Below are 16,805 nucleotides of genomic sequence, written 5' to 3' on the forward strand. Positions count from 1 at the left end.
AAAGAAATGTTTACAAGAGATTTGCTTCTAAAAAGCTAATAGTAAACTCAATGAATTTCAGATGAAAGAAAGCTTAGAATATTTTGAATATGTCTTGCGCGTATGTGTTACTTCTTCTCACCGCTTCTTTCAATCTTCAGCCTCTATATATACTCCAAGGATTAGGGTTGAGCGTTGCATGGGAAATGCTACCGTTGGAGGGCAGTTCTGGAAAATCCAGCTTCTGCTGTGGCTGAGAACGTTAGGTAGGTCGTCAGGAAGGTACACTTGCTTTTGTACTTGGATAGCGACTTGACCTTTTAACCTAGGAGACTTCTGATCAGAGGAATGCTTCGTATTGGAACTTGTGAAGCCGGTTGATCAGAGTCAGAGGGAAAGCACAGATCCTCTGACCATTGTATCTTCTGATTCTGAACTCAGAGGGAAGAACATGGCCTTCAGAGTTTCTTGCTTCTGGACTTCAGAGTTTCCACTATTCAGCTTCTGGATCTTCAGAGTCTTCTACACCATCAGAACATCTGAACCTTCAGTGTTTCTTGGTTATCAGAACTTCTGGATCTTCAGAGCTTCTAGCGACTGAGTCCACATCAGAGTTTGTATAGCTTCAGAACTTCTGAAGCTTTTCCACTGTTCATACTGAACATGGTGAATGCGAAAGCGTTGCTTGGGTTACCCTTTATACACAGTGCTTCTGATTTGTGTGAGATTGAGTTGAGGTCAGAGCCTGTAAATAGCACACTCAGAAAAACACGTTAGAGTACCACAATTGTTCATATCAAAAGATTAACTTGTAATCATCAAAACATAGAGTTGTACTACTCGATCAAAACTTGATCTTACAATCTCCCCCTTTTTGATGATGACAAAACTAAAATTTTTGATGAACAATTCTTAAACATTAAACTGAATTCACTCAGAGTTTAGAGATATAGAATAAGACTTATCCTGATGTGAATAGTTTATCTTGCTCATTCTGAATTCAAGTCACTGCTTGATTCTGAGCTTAGCTCCCCCTGAATCTAATACTTGATGAAAACGTTAGTAAAGTCTAGATTCTGAGCTAAATAATATAAGAGTTCAGAGTGAAAAACTTATGACATAGATGAAAAACGAATAATCAGAGCGCATAAGTGATCAGAGTCATGGACAAGGTATCAGAGTCTTGGGTATCAGAGTCAACTTAGAATCACTTCAAAAGAAGTGAAATGTATTCCTTGTATTTGCCCAGTGACACATCTATGGTCATGAAGGTGGAACTCTTAAAATCTCCAAAAGAAAAATAAATCACACTAACACATCTTACACATCAAAAACTGGGTTTACTCCCCCTTTTTGTCATAAGCAAAAAGCCTGGGGTGTGAAAAACTTAGCTTGAAGTACAAGGTACTCCCCCTTAGAGAAGGTCTAAGTTTAAAGAAAACGAAAACGATGTAAGAATCAGAGTTAGGCGAAATAAATAAAAGAGTTAATGCAAGGGATGAACGTTTACCACCGGTCAAGTGAGTAAATAGAAGGGTCAGTTACCAAGAACTTAACCTCGAGAAACTGTAGGAGCATTAACTTGCAGAGAGAAAGTGAAGCCTATAAAAAGCGTTGGAGAGAAAGGTAAGCTTCACACCTCGAATAATTTTCAGTGAAAAAGAATGGCATCATACAACGTAGCACTAGAAGAGCTGAGGAAGAAGGCCTTTGAAGAGGACTTGTTCCTGAACATCAGGCATCCAGAGGGTGCAACGACCATCTCGGAGCTAACACGGACACTGCTGGAAGAGGACCTGCGTCCAGAGTTGGAGAGAGACCTGAAGGAATTTCTTGCCTTCGTGGAGGAGGTGCAAGAACTCAGCCGGCTTGAACTCAAGCTGCTGGAAGAGAAAGAGTGTTTGGAAGAGAAGCTCAAGACTTCAGAAGAGATTCTGGAGAGGGATGAGCTAAAGAACAGGCTCAGCAACATCCAGCATGTACTGGAGAGTCTGGAGAAAGATAGGTCAGAGCAGCGCCAGGAGTGCAGAAGAATGAGGAGAGATCCTCCATTCTAGACTTTTTAGGGAAGTAATGTATGATGTAACCGCAAAAAGATTATGAATAAAACGAGTTTAGCAAACATATGGGACACAAGTATATAGATACGCATATATAATCACAAACGAATAAAATAGAATAAGTAAATAAAAAAGAAACAGAGTTTAAATAAAACAACGTTAGATAAAAAGAAAGAAAAAGAAGAGATCCTAAAACTAAGGTTTGTCATATCGTCGCAGAAGTTCCATCATCATTTGCTTCATCTCAATCAGCATGGATTCATGAGTTTCAAGACGTTGTTCCATGATGTCGAGTCTGGATGAGCTTGGCTGAGTAGAACTGGAAGAAACATTCTGAGCAGCTTGAGGATCTGGAATGGAAGCAGAAGCAGCAGGAGTAAACACAACTGGTGCAAGTGCTTGGCATCTAAGAGCTTCAGCCTCAGCTTCAAGTCGCTCTGCCTCAAGTCTGGCTTGTTCAGCTTGAGCTGCTGCTTGACGTGCAGCTTCTTCTGCTTGTTCTTTCTTTCTCTTGGCTTCTTCAATAGCTTCAAGAAGCTTATTTCTCTGTTCTTGTTCATGAAGAGCCACCTTTCTAGCAAACCTTTGCTTGGCAGCCTCAATCCTCTGACTTCCCTCTGCATGCAGGAGCTGCATCATAATTGGAACTTGAGCCACTAGCCAAGTGCTCAGATGGTTCCACTCATCAGCCACACTTTCAGCATTCTCACTGAGGTCAGTCTGACCGTGCACATTGCGGAGCCTCAAGGAGGCTTCATGATAGAAAATATTGATGCACTCAGAGAGAGAGGTGGGTTGAAGGTGAGTATAGGGAATTATGGAGAGGTTGGTTTCAGGAGAGGCTGGGTGATTGCTGCTATGAGCTTCAGAGACACCTTGTGGAGAACCAATGTTAATCATAGGAGCATTTGGTTCAGAGGTTCCAAGGTGGGGGTCTGAAGTTTCAACCAGAGGATGAGGTGATCTAACCGAGGATTGGTTAGACACTGAATGTTCGGGTTCAGGTTCTGGTTGAATAGGCTCTTGTTGGTTGGGGACATGGTGAGCTTGTTGAACCAAGGGGTCTGCCTCTTGTAAAGGATTAGCCAAGATAGGTTCATCTGGGTCTACTAGACGTTCAGGTCTAGGGCCAGGATATCTCCTAGGGCTTGGACAAGTTAGGTAATATTCTTCCAAGGTAGACACCTTTTCTTTTCTAACCTCCATGAATTTTCTAATGGATTCAGAGTTATTGGAGGGAGAAGAATCAGCAACATTGGTTGGGAAGGATACAGGTGTAAAGGCTGTTGAAGAGTCTGTATCCGTGGTTTTGGCAGCAGGACGTTCTGATGCTCTGGGAACAGAGTGATCAGACGTTCTGGGTTGTGGTTCTGTTTGATTTGGCTCGGGTTGGTCATGGATGATGGGTTCAGAGGATAATGGGTCGTACGGAATGGTGAGGAGAGAGGTTGGTTCTTCTGACCTAGAGGGTTGGTTCTGAAGCAAATTCCAGAGAGGTGCTTCAGTAGGAGAAGGTTGAAAGAAGGAAGATCTTGGGGAATGTGGTGGAGTGGTGGTTTGTGCGGCTGGCTGGGATTCAGGAATAGGAGTGAGGGGATTGGAGGAGTGTTTGAGCATAGCAGAAATAGGGAGTGCATCAAATAAATTCAAATCATCATCAGAAGCAAGTGCAGGCTTACTTGAATGTGCTGATGATCGAGTCACTCTGGCAGGAGGTTCAGTCCTTCTGACCATTTCAGCAGCTGGTTCCACCCGAGTAGGCTTCACCACGATTCTGACCTTCTTCTTCTTCTTCTTTGGAGGACCATCCTCACTATCATCACCATCATCAGGCTTTCTCTTTGTCTTCTTGACCAGAGGGACATCAGATTCCTCGGAAGATTCGTCCAGAACCATCTTCCTCTGAGCTTTCTTCTTGGGAGGAGAAGGAAACTCTGGAGCTGGTGGTAGTCTGCTGACGAAATCATCAAGGTCAATTTCGAATCCTTGAGCCCTAAGATCTTCAACATAGCATCTGATGGCGTCAGGATTGTCGGCTTGAGTCCACAGAGGGTAGTCATTCAGAGGCATTCTTCTTCCTCTGATCTCAGAAGATGTGTCTTCATGAGCAGGAGCAATCTTCTTCTGGACCAAACCCATCTTCTTCAGAGAATTTGCAGTGAAGACATCACTGACAATGGTGCTCAAATCCTCTGTGCAACCAGCATTGATCAAATCTTGCACCAAGTTGCTTTCAATGAGAAAGTCTGAGAGCAGCCTCCCAAAAGGGATATATTTGATTGCAGACTTGATGGAGGCGGTGGTGCGAGACTTCCGGATGCATTCCTTCAAGTAGGAAAACAGGAAGTAGGGAAGGCAGATCTTCTCCTGATTTTGGATGAAGAACAACATCGCCTTCTGGTTGAAGTTGATGTAGTCTGGGGAACTGCCCTTCGGTCTCTGGTTTATGCAGTTGAGCAGGATCTTGTGCCAGATTCTGAGTTTGGGGTGAAGATCCATCACCTTGTAACTCGTCTTGCCCGGTTTGAAGGTGGTGTACAGAACCTGGTTGACTATGTCCTTGGTGCTGGGTTTCAGCTTCGATTCCGTCAGTTGGAACCGATACCCATAAGCAGTTTCTGCACCTAGCAGATTCACGAATGACTTCTCCGTGATGATGATCTTTCTGCCAAGAATGTGAGAGACCACTTGAGTATCATCGCAGTCTGCGTGCTTCCAGAATTCCTTTACCAGTTTCTCATACACCGGTCCTCGAAGTCGGTTGAAGTAATTTCCCCAACCTTGAGCTTGGACTTCAGGACGAAGATCAAACCCATTTGCAGCCAAGTTGTCGAGGTTGAATCTCCATTCTGCCAGGACTTGGAGTTCCTCAGGAGGATAAACACAGTGAACGGCACAGCCCCGTTCTGCAATTGGAACACTCTGTTCTTGAGCTTGAACTTGTTCTTGAGTTGGATTCTCAGAGCCCCTTTGACCCGTTGCTAGACCAACTACCATGTGAGGGAACTGAGGTGCATCTGCAGTAGATCTTCTGGTTTGTCTCACCATTTTGAAGAGGTTGAAGGTTTGAGGTAGAAGATGAAGGTTGAAAGATGAAGAGAGATCGAGAGAGAAATCGAGAACAAGGCGGTTTTGAAAAGCAGAGAGAGCGAGAGAGAAAACCGGAAGTGAAAGAGAACGTGTGTGTATAGTGGGTTTTATCAAATAACCGTTGTTGATTCAAAAAGCACTTTAAGATCAACGGTTGAAAATTAAAGATAGATAGTAACAGTAAAATACACAATCACACACAGGAGATAAGCATATCTACACGCAATCATAACAGACTGTCACACGGGCACACGGAACTATGCATCAGAAATTCTGACGCACGTGTTGTTGTCTCAGCTTCAGAGTCAGTACCAGTGGGCACACACACTCTGATTGAGTTACCTTCTGGACTAGACATCTTCTGATCAAGAAGTATCATAGTCAGAGGTTCGGATCCATCTTCACTCTGGACAAAAGTCCATGTTTAGATTTTTCAGAATAAAATTAAATCTATCCTCTGCTAAGGGCTTTGTAAAGATATCTGCCCATTGATGGTCAGTATCAACAAACTTCAGAAGAAGTACGCCCTTCTGTACATAATCTCTAATAAAGTGATACTTTACCTCAATGTGTTTTGCCCTTGAATGTAGGATAGGATTCTTACTCAATGAGATTGCAGCAGTGTTATCACAATAGATTGGGATATTGCTCTCAAGGATCTGATAATCCTCCAGCTGATGTTTCATCCAGAGCATCTGAGTGCTGCATACTGCTGCTGAGATATATTCTGCCTCTGCAGTTGATAGTGCAATGGTTGATTGCCTCTTGCTTGCCCATGAGACTAGATTGCTTCCCAGAAATTGACAATTTCCGGAAGTACTTTTTCTCTCTGTTCTATCTCCAGCATAATCAGCATCACAATAACCTGAAAGCTTATACTCTGATGTTTTCTTATACATCAAGCCAAGGTTAGTGGTGCCTTTTAGATACCTTAGGATCCTCTTAACAGCAGTTAAGTGGGTTTCCCTTGGATCTGATTGGAATCGAGCACATAAATGAACACTAAATAATATGTCTGGCCTAGATGCAGTTAAGTATAGAAGTGAACCTATCATGCCACGATAGAGCTTCTGACATACTTTACCACTTTTATCTTCTTTCTCCAGAATGCATGTAGGATGCATTGGAGTCTTGGCCACTGTAGATTCCAGCATATTGAACTTCTTCAGAAGTTCTTTAGTGTACTTGCTCTGATGGATATATGTTCCTTCTGGTGTTTGATCAACTTGTATTCCCAGAAAGTACTTTAATTCTCCCATCATACTCATCTCAAATTCAGCCTGCATCATCTCAGAAAATTCTTTGCATAGAGATTGATTAGCAGAACCAAATATAATATCATCAACATAAATTTGCACAATTAGGATATCATCTTTATAAGTCTTGTAAAAAAGAGTTGTATCTACTTTACCCCTTACAAACTTATTCTCCAGAAGGAATGAGCTAAGTCTCTCATACCATGCTCTGGGAGCTTGCTTCAGACCGTAGAGTGATTTCTTCAATTTGAACACATGGTCTGGTTTCTTTTCATCTTCAAAACCTGGGGGTTGATGAACATAGACTTCCTCTGAGATATAACCATTTAGGAAGGCACTCTTTACGTCCATCTGATGTAGAACTATGTTGTGATTTACTGAGAAAGAGATCAACAGTCTGATTGCTTCCAGTCTTGCTACTGGAGCAAATGTTTCAGTGTAGTCTATTCCTTCCTGCTGGCTGTAGCCTTGAGCAACTAGCCTTGCCTTATTTCTGACTACATCTCCTTTCTCATTCAGCTTGTTTCTGAATACCCATTTCGTTCCAATAACATGGACACTCTCAGGCTTCTTCACTAAGCTCCAAACATCGTTCTTGGAAAATTGATTCAATTCTTCTTCCATGGCCAGAATCCAATCCTTGTCGTGAAGAGCTTCATCTATGGACTTGGGTTCAATTAAGGACACCAATCCTTTCAGACTCAGCAAGGTCTCTTCAGAGGGTCTGAAGGCAGATCTGGTTCTGACTGGTTCGTCTTTGTTGCCTAGAATCAATTCCTTAGGGTGAGCTGCAGTGATTCTGCTCTTCTTCAGAGTTTGTGAGTTAGAGGGACCAGCTTCTTCCTCTGGTTCATCTTCCTCTGGCTCAACTTCCTCTGGAGCTTTGCCTTTGTCAGAAACATTAATGCTTAAATCTGCAAACTTTTCAACTAGCTTTGACTGGTCAGAGTCAAGCTTATCATCAAATCTAACATGAATAGATTCTTCAATAGTCTTAGCATCAGTATTATAAAATCTAAAACCTTTAGATCTATCAGAATAACCAAGTAATAGACACTTAGAAGACTTAGCATCAAATTTATGCAATCTATCCTTAGTATTGAGAACATAACAAACACAGCCAAAAGGATGAAAATAAGAAATGTTGGGTTTTATGTTCTTCCACAATTCATAAGGAGTCTTATTCAGAATTGGTCTCACAGAGATTCTGTTCTGAATGTAACATGTTGTATTTACTGCCTCTGCCCAAAAATGCTTAGCCATGCCAGTTTCTTGGAGCATGGTTCTAGCCATCTCCTGAAGAGTTCTGTTCTTCCTCTCAACAACACCATTTTGTTGAGGAGTTCTGGGACAAGAGAAATCATGTGCAATTCCATAGGAATCAAACAGACTCTCAAACTTGTCATTCTCAAACTCTCCACCATGATCACTTCTGACACGCACAATCCTACAAGCCTTCTCGTTTTGCACTTGGGCAATGAAGGTAGAGAACACAGAATGAGACTCATCCTTGCGGGATAGAAATTTTACCCATGTCCAGCGGCTATAGTCATCAACGATAACCATCCCATATCTCTTGCCACCTATAGACTCAGTTTTCACTGGTCCAAAAAGGTCGATATGCAGAAGTTCCAACGACCTTGAGGTTGAGACAACATTCTTTGCCTTGAAAGGGACTTTTGTGAATTTGCCTTTCTGACATGCTTCACAAAGAGCGTCTGAAGCGAACTTCAGATTGGGTAAGCCCCTGACAAGGTTTAGCTTGCTCAGCTGAGAAATCTTTCTCATACTGGCATGCCCTAACCGTCTATGCCATACCCACTGCTCTTCATTAACAGACAGAAGGCACTTCACATTCTGAGCCTCCAACTCAGATAATCTGATCTTATAGATGTTGTTCTTCCTCTTGCTGTTAAATAGAACAGAGCCATCGATCTGACTTACAGCCCGGCAGGACTTTTGATTGAATATAACATCATAACCCTTGTCAGCTAATTGACTTATAGACAATAAGTTATGTGTTAAGCCGTCTACCAATAAAACATTATCAATGCATGGGCTACTATCTACACAAATAGTACCAGTACCAACAATTTTACCCTTTTCATTTCCTCCGAAGCCAACTTCGCCTCCAGGCTTAAGTTTCAGCTCTCGGAACATACGCTTTTCTCCCGTCATGTGACGCGAGCATCCACTGTCCAGATACCATGATTGGTGTTTCAATGGAGCTATCAAGGATATCTGCAACATAGATAATCTTGTCCTTAGGTACCCACTTTCTGGGTCCTCTTTTGTTAGTTACCCCAGAGGTTCTGATCACCTTGGGTGTCTCAACATAATATTTTAAAGGAATATTTGCATGATATTTAGTCATAGAGAAAGATCCCTTTTTAAGAGGATGTTTAGCAACTTTAGCAGGTACAGGATCAGGCAATATGGTACCAGAGGGAACAAAGCATTCATACACGGATTTAGCTTTAGACACAGAAGGCTCATTTCTAATTGGTTTAGAATAGCCAATGCCATGCATTCCATTTATGCTTACGCCATAGATCATTGAAGCCATTAAGCTTCTATCCACGCTTTTAGCTAGGAATCTTTGAAAAGACTTTTCATACTTAGATTCATTCCTACAATCAGAGGCATCACAGGCAACAATTTCTTCTAACTTAGCAATCTGGTTCTTAAGCACAGAGTTAGAATTTACCAAAGCATGATTTTCATTTTTCAAATCAAAAATAATTTTCTCATGTTCAGAAGGAGTCTTGGAGACAGCAGATAAGTTCTTTTTCAACTTTTTATGCTTAGACAATAAAGAGTTATACTTATCCATGATATCAGACAAAGCATGTTTCAGTTCAGAGGTAGAGAAAGAAGCAAATACCTCATTTTCATCGTCTGAGTTAGGATCTCCTTCTGATTCTGAGTCAGAGTCAACAGCTTCCTTTGACTCTGCTCCTTTGTCTTTGACAATGGCCATGAGTCCTTGGACTTCACCATCAGAGTCAACATCCTCTGACTCTGATTCATCGAATGTCACCATCAGACTCTTCTTGGCCTTGAAGTGCTTCTTTGGCTTCTTGTCTTTCTTCAACTTTGGACAATCACTTTTGTAGTGCCCAGATTCTTTGCACTCAAAACATGTGACTTCCTTGATTGAAGACTTCTTCTGGCCTGAGGACTCATACTTTCCTTTTGCCTTTCCAGAGCCTTTGAACTTGCTCTGCCTGTGCTTCCAGATGCGGTTGAGTCTCTTGGAGATCAGAGTCAGCTCATCTTCATCAGAATCTTCTGATGCTTCTTCAGATTCTTCTTCTTCAGCTTGAAGAGCCTTTGACTTCTCAACCTTAGCCTTTTCAGATTTGGATTTGAAGGCTATGGACTTTTTCCTCAGATCTTGCATCTCTGAGCGCTTCAGCTCATGGCATTTCAAAATGCTGATGAGTTCTTCTAAACTCATATTCTCAACGTCTCTCGTGAGCTCTATTGAAGTCACCAAAGGCATCCAACTTTCAGGAAGACACCTGATGACTCTTATGACATGATCTTTTGTTGTGTAGCTCTTGTTGAGAGGTCGTATGCCAGCTACAAGCAATTGAAATCTGGAGAACATTTCTTCAATGGATTCATTTGGCTCCATGATGAAGGATTCATACTTTTGGATCAAAGACAATGCCTTTGATTCTTTGACCTTCTTGTTTCCTTCATGAGACATCTTCAGAGATTCAAAAATGCCTTTAGCAAACTCACGATCTGTAATCTTCTGGTACTCTTCATAGGAAATAGCACTTAGAAGAATTGCTCTTGCTTTGTGATGTTGTGAGTACAACTTCTTTTGATCTGCAGTCATCTCTGACCTTGGGATCTTCTTGCCATCTGCATCAACTGGACGCTCGTAGCCATCCACAATAATATCCCAGAGATCTGCATCGAAACCCAGAAAGAAACTTTCCAGTCTATCTTTCCAATATTCGAACCTTTGACCGTCGAACATAGGAGGCTTTGCATTGTAACCATCTCTTTGAGTTTCACTGGTGGTGGCAGCCATTGTTTTTCACACCGGCCCGGATCACTGAACACTGTTAGGTGTGGTAATCAGAACTTGCGCTCTGATACCAATTGAAGGTATGAAAAACGGTAGAAAGGGGGGGGGGTTTGAATAACGTTTTCAGTACAAAACTTCCACCTTAAGGACTTTGACAAATCTTTCGAGAACTTAAGTGCTAAAGCTAAGAGATAGAGAAGCACACAAGGATTTTATCCTGGTTCACTTGATAAATCACTCAAGCTACTCCAGTCCACCCGTTAAGGTGATTTCTTCCTTCTTAGAATGAAGGCAATCCACTAATCAGGTAAGAGTTACAACTGCACTTGAAACCTACAAGTGACTAACAATTACACTGACTTAGCTCACACTAAGATTCACTCTCTTAGTCTTCTCTAGGATCCGATCAACTTTGATCTCCTAAAGGAACTAAACAAACTGTTTATCAAAGAAATGTTTACAAGAGATTTGCTTCTAAAAAGCTAATAGTAAACTCAATGAATTTCAGATGAAAGAAAGCTTAGAATATTTTGAATATGTCTTGCGCGTATGTGTTACTTCTTCTCACCGCTTCTTTCAATCTTCAGCCTCTATATATACTCCAAGGATTAGGGTTGAGCGTTGCATGGGAAATGCTACCGTTGGAGGGCAGTTCTGGAAAATCCAGCTTCTGCTGTGGCTGAGAACGTTAGGTAGGTCGTCAGGAAGGTACACTTGCTTTTGTACTTGGATAGCGACTTGACCTTTTAACCTAGGAGACTTCTGATCAGAGGAATGCTTCGTATTGGAACTTGTGAAGCCGGTTGATCAGAGTCAGAGGGAAAGCACAGATCCTCTGACCATTGTATCTTCTGATTCTGAACTCAGAGGGAAGAACATGGCCTTCAGAGTTTCTTGCTTCTGGACTTCAGAGTTTCCACTATTCAGCTTCTGGATCTTCAGAGTCTTCTACACCATCAGAACATCTGAACCTTCAGTGTTTCTTGGTTATCAGAACTTCTGGATCTTCAGAGCTTCTAGCGACTGAGTCCACATCAGAGTTTGTATAGCTTCAGAACTTCTGAAGCTTTTCCACTGTTCATACTGAACATGGTGAATGCGAAAGCGTTGCTTGGGTTACCCTTTATACACAGTGCTTCTGATTTGTGTGAGATTGAGTTGAGGTCAGAGCCTGTAAATAGCACACTCAGAAAAACACGTTAGAGTACCACAATTGTTCATATCAAAAGATTAACTTGTAATCATCAAAACATAGAGTTGTACTACTCGATCAAAACTTGATCTTACAATGTGGGGATTGTAGATAAAACTATGGAGATTTTGAGGGGCATGGCTGAGAAGGTGTGGAGCTTGATTTGGTTTCAGTAAAGACTGTTCTTTAGGGTTTGTGCAAGGATAAGAGGAAAACTGAGGCTGAGGAGTTGGTTAAGGATATAAATGGGAAGGGTTTGGCCACTGATGACAATATGATAGTTCTTGCACATTGCAAGATAAGGATGGTAGATGAAGCTTTAGAAATTTTGATGACATGGCCGAGAAAGGTGTGGAGCCCGATTGCCTTTCATTCAATTCAGTTCTTCAGAGTTTCTGCAAGAATAAAAGGAAAAATGAGGCTGAGGAGCTGCTTAAGGAGATGGACGGGAAATGTTTCGCCACTGATGACAATATGAATGTTCTTGCACATTGCAATGTGGAGATAATGGATAATGCTTTAGATATTTTGAGAGGCATGGTTGCGAAGGGTGTGGAACATGATTTTGTTTATGTTAAGGCAGTTCTTTAGGGTTTGTGCAAGGATAAGTGGAAAACTGAGGTTGAGGAGCTGCTTAAGGAGATGAACGAGAAGGGTTTGGCCACTGATGACGATCTGGTGAGTCGAGCAGGTTGGCGCACACGCCTAGCTTGAGGGCGTCTCTAGGGCAGCTATTGGCTGCCTAAGTCGAGAACAGGTTCGGGCAAGGTTGTCAGACTCATGAGTCTAAGCAGACTCGTTTTGGGTAGGTAGACTCGACTCGTAGACTCGACGAGACTCGAGTCTACCAGAAATGAAAATTTACTAAGTATAACCCTGTCACATGAAGAATAATACAAACATATAATCTAATTATAAGAGCATCCAAAATGCAATTAATCAAATAAACTCAAAATCCAACTTCCGGGATAGTTCGGTCTTCCTCTTACATTAGAAGAATCAGTAGCAGCATTAACAGTGTTTTGTGAATTTTCAGCCCCTGACATTGCACTCACTCACTGTTCGATCTGACCCAGAAAACAAAAATAGCAAGTAAGCAAATTACTCACTCACACAGGCACAGCTCACTGTCTCAGAATAAAAGAACATGAAAATGAAAAAAAAAAAACAAAAGAACTGACAGTCACAGAAATAGAAGGTCACGAACAGTAGGAGATGTAAGTGAACAAACAGAAATAGGGAACAGAAGCATTATTGAGAGCAGCAAATTAACAAACAATAACAAAGAAAGAGGAGATGAAAGCAAACGCACAGGAAGAAGGAAGAAGCAAATGCAAACGCAAACGCAAAAAAGAAAACAAACGCAGAGGAGCTTGCTTACCCACGAACAGGGATGGAGGAAGAAGGAGACGCGAGACGCAGCGACGGCGCGGGGCGGCGGCGCGAGACGGCGGCGTGAGACGGAGGCGTGAGACAGACGCGTGAGACGGCGGCGGTGGGAGACTGTGGAAAAACGAGAACGAATGCAGAGAAGGAGAACGAAACGCGATAGAGGAAACTCAACTCAGGAAAGGTTTGAAATTAGGTTTAGTTTGGGGATTTTTATTAAATTTGGGATTTATTAACTTAAAAAAAAAATAACCCTTGACTCGGTGACTCGGTCTAGACTCGCGAGTCAACCGAGTCTGACCGAGTCTGGGCAGAAAACGAGTCTACCACCGAGTCGACTCGTTTTTCCTATGTAGACTCGCGAGTCTATCGAGTCACCGAGTTAACTCGCGAGTCTGACAACCTTGGGTTCGGGATCGGGTTAGGTGTGCAAGGGAAGCACCCAATTGTCACGAGATACCTAACACACACGAGACTCAATCAATCGCCGACCAGCTCCAATCATGAAGTGTGTTTCTCTCTTTGCTTCAATCCTCAAGACTTTTCGCCACAGTGTTCAATCAGAATCATCATCGAGCAGGGCAACTTGGTTCTTGAAGCCAAATCCAGTTTATGCCACTTTTCAAGAGTTGTGCTCCAAACATAAGACGACAGAGGCTGAGAAGTTTTTGAGGGAATTAATCAGGATGGTTTGGCCCCCGATGAAGGTTACAAGATTTTGATGGACAGGGTTGGTGCTGGGTTTTCACCCTCTTTTGCTACTTATAATATGATAGTGCTTGCATATTGCAATGTGGGGATGGTGGATGAAACTTTAGAGATTTTGAGGGGCTTCGCAGAGAAGGGTGTGGAGCCTGATTTGGTTTCAGTCAAGGCCATTCTTCAGGGTTTGTGCAAGGATAAGAGGAAAACTGAGGCTAAGGGGCTGTTTAAGGAGATGAACGGGAAGGGTTTGGCAACTAATGAAAATATGATAGTTCTTGCACATTGCAATATGGGGATGGTAGATAAAGCTTTAGAGATTTTGATGGGCATGGCTGAGAACGGTGTGGAGTCAGATTTGGTTTCAGTCAAGGCTGTTCTTCTTGGTTTGTGCAAGGATAAGAGGAAAACTGAGGCTGAGGAGTTCCTTTAGGAGATGAACAAGAATGGTTTGGCCACTGATGACAATATGATAGTTTTTGCACATTGCAATGTGAGGATGGTAGATGAAACTTTAGAGATTTTGAGGGGCATGACTAAGAAGGATGTGGGGCCTGATTTAGTTTCAGTAAAGGCTATTCTTCAGGGTTTGTGCAAGGATAAGAGGAAAACTAAGGTCGAGGAGCTTCTAAAGGATATGAACGGGAAAGGTTTGGCCACTGATAACAATATGATAGTTCTTGCACATTGCAAAGTGGGGATGGTAGATGAAGCTTTAGAGATTTTGAGGGACATGGCTGAGAAAGGTGTGGAGCCAAATTGCTTTTCATTCAAGGCAGTTCTTCAGGGTTTGTGCTAGGATAAGTGGAAAACTGAGGCTGAGGAGCTGCTTAAGGAGGTGATCAGGAAGGGTTTGGCCACTGATGACAATCCTCAACACTTTTTACCACAGTGTTCAAATAGAATCATGATCGAGCAGGGCAATTGGGTTTTTGAAGCCATATCCAATTTATGCCACTCTTCAAGTGTTGTGCTCCAAACAGAAGACCAGAGAGGCTGAGAAGGTTCTTGAGAGCATGAATCAGGATGGTTTGGCCCCTGATGAAAAGACCTACAAGTCTTTGTTTGAGTTGTTCGGTGGTCAATTGTGGTACGATGAAGGTTACAAGATTTTGAGGGACAAGGTTGATGCTGGGTTTTCACCCTCTTTTGCTACATATAATATGATAGTTCTTGCATATTGCAATGTGGGGATGATGGATGAAGCTTTAGAGATTTTGAGGAGCATGGCTGAGAAGGGTATAGAGCATGATTTGGTTTTAGTCAAGGCTGTTCTTCAGGGTTGGTGCAAGGATAAGAGGAAAACTGAGAATGATCAACTGCTTAAGGAGATGAACGAGAAGGGTTTGGCCACTGATTACAGTATTATAGTTCTTGCACATTGCAATGTGAGGATGGTAGATGAAGCTATAAAGATTTTGAGGGACATGACTGAGAAGGGTGTGGAGCCAGATTGCCTTTCATTCAAGGCAGTTCTTCAGAGTTTGTGCAAGGATAACAGGAAACCTGAGGCTGAGGAGCTGCTTAAGGAGATGAACAGGAAGAGTTTGGCCACGGATGAGAATATGATAGTTGTTGCACATTTGAATGTGGGGATGGTTGATGAAGCTTTAGAGATTTTGAGGGACATGGCTGAGAAGGGTGTGGAGCCAGATTGCCTTTCATTCAAGGCAGTCTTCAGGGTTTGTTCAAGGTTAAAAGGAAAACTGAGGTTGAGCAGCTGCTAAAGGAGACGAACGGGAAATGTTTGGCCTCTGATGGCAATATGATAGTTCTTGCACATTGCAATGTGGGGATGGTAGATGAAGCTTTAGAGATTTTGAGGGGCATGGATGAGAAGGGTGTGGGGCCTGATTTGGTTTTAGTCAAGGAAAATCTTCAGGGTTGGTGCAAGGATAAGAGGAAAACTTAGGATGAGGAGGTGTTTAAGGAGATGAACGGGAAGGGTTTTTCCACTGATGACACTCTGGTGAGTCGAGCAGGTTGGTGCACACTCCTAGCTTGAGGGCGTCTCTAGGGCAGCTCTTGGCTGCCGGAGTCGAGAACGGGTTCGGGATCGAGTTAGGTGTGCAAGTGAAGCACCCACTTGTCACGACAAAGAAAAGCAAGTTGGTGGTGAGAAAGAGAGCAAGAGTTGAAGGTCTAGAAGAACTCATTGTTTCCACTGGAAAATTGTAACAAGACTTCTCAATTTTACAAGTGTTGTAAATGTGTGAAGGAATGATTGATGGTGTTATATATATAGTGTAAAAAATAAGTTGGTGTAGTTTTAGTTCGCCAAAGATTAAAACAATGAATAGTATATATGTCACATATCATAAGTAACATGTTAGTTGTAAAAACATGGTTTATAGGTGGATCAGTTTTTAATATGGTTCACAGTAAAATTACGGTGCGATTTTTTATGTTGTTTTGAGTAGTAAAAAACATGTGAAACGACGAATTAAGTTGTGTTGGACTAGTAGCTGGCAGTGAAAATGAATCAAGCTGAAAAGAAATGACAGTGTTTCAAGTTTTGCTATATGAATGAATGAAGGAATCAATTTGTGTAGTTGATTCATCAGATTAATCCCGGGCTACACAACCAACTACAGTGGTCCTACTGCACAGGATAGTGATTAGTAAAGAAATATACATATATATAGTTATTAAAAGGCATGATGATACAGGGCTCAGTCAAGTCATACCAAGCACAAGAGAAGATGATTTATATTGGGTGCGTTTAATGGGCACCACTTGAGTAGGTGGTGTATCCATACACCACAAAAGTTAACCACAGAATATAATATTAAAAAAATTAACGGTAGAGATCAAAACTAGATAGGTGATTTAAATTACATTCATATCCTTTAATAATAATAAAATGGAAAAGATATGTCCAAACTCCTAGTGGCGGCCAGAAGCAGAGGGTTGCCATTGTTGGTGCTCTAGCAGAAGCTTGCAAAGTTCTATTTTTGGATGAGCTAACCACATTCTTAGACGAAACTGATCAGGTTGGGGTTATCAAAGTTGTTAGGAACACTTTGGACACCTCTGCAGATGTCATAGCATTATGGGTCACCCATCGTTTGGAAGAACTAGAATATGCATAA

At 42.0% G+C, this 16,805-nt stretch overlaps 1 protein-coding gene across 1 annotated transcript; it reads left to right on the forward strand.

The window, feature by feature from the left end:
• Nucleotides 1-14,149: 14,149 nt before the first annotated feature.
• Nucleotides 14,150-16,805, forward strand: LOC130744081 (pentatricopeptide repeat-containing protein At5g39710-like). Its single transcript, XM_057596275.1, has 3 exons — nucleotides 14,150-14,501; nucleotides 14,680-15,406; nucleotides 16,586-16,805. Exons 1-3 carry the CDS (start codon nucleotides 14,150-14,152, stop codon nucleotides 16,803-16,805), a joined length of 1,299 nt encoding a protein of 432 aa, XP_057452258.1.

Source organism: Lotus japonicus, chromosome 3 (assembly GCF_012489685.1).
Source record: "Lotus japonicus ecotype B-129 chromosome 3, LjGifu_v1.2".
NCBI classification, from domain to species: domain Eukaryota; kingdom Viridiplantae; phylum Streptophyta; class Magnoliopsida; order Fabales; family Fabaceae; genus Lotus; species Lotus japonicus.

Excerpts from the sequence above, each read along its gene's own strand:
- LOC130744081 (XM_057596275.1), top strand. The coding sequence starts at position 14,150 with ATGAACAAGAATGGTTTGGCCACTGATGACAATATGATAGTTTTTGCA. Across the intron at positions 14,502-14,679 it reads ATTCAAGGCAGTTCTTCAGG|TGTTGTGCTCCAAACAGAAG; the intron begins GTTTGTGCTAGG and ends CCACTCTTCAAG. Across the intron at positions 15,407-16,585 it reads GTCTTCAGGGTTTGTTCAAG|ATATGTCCAAACTCCTAGTG; the intron begins GTTAAAAGGAAA and ends AAAATGGAAAAG.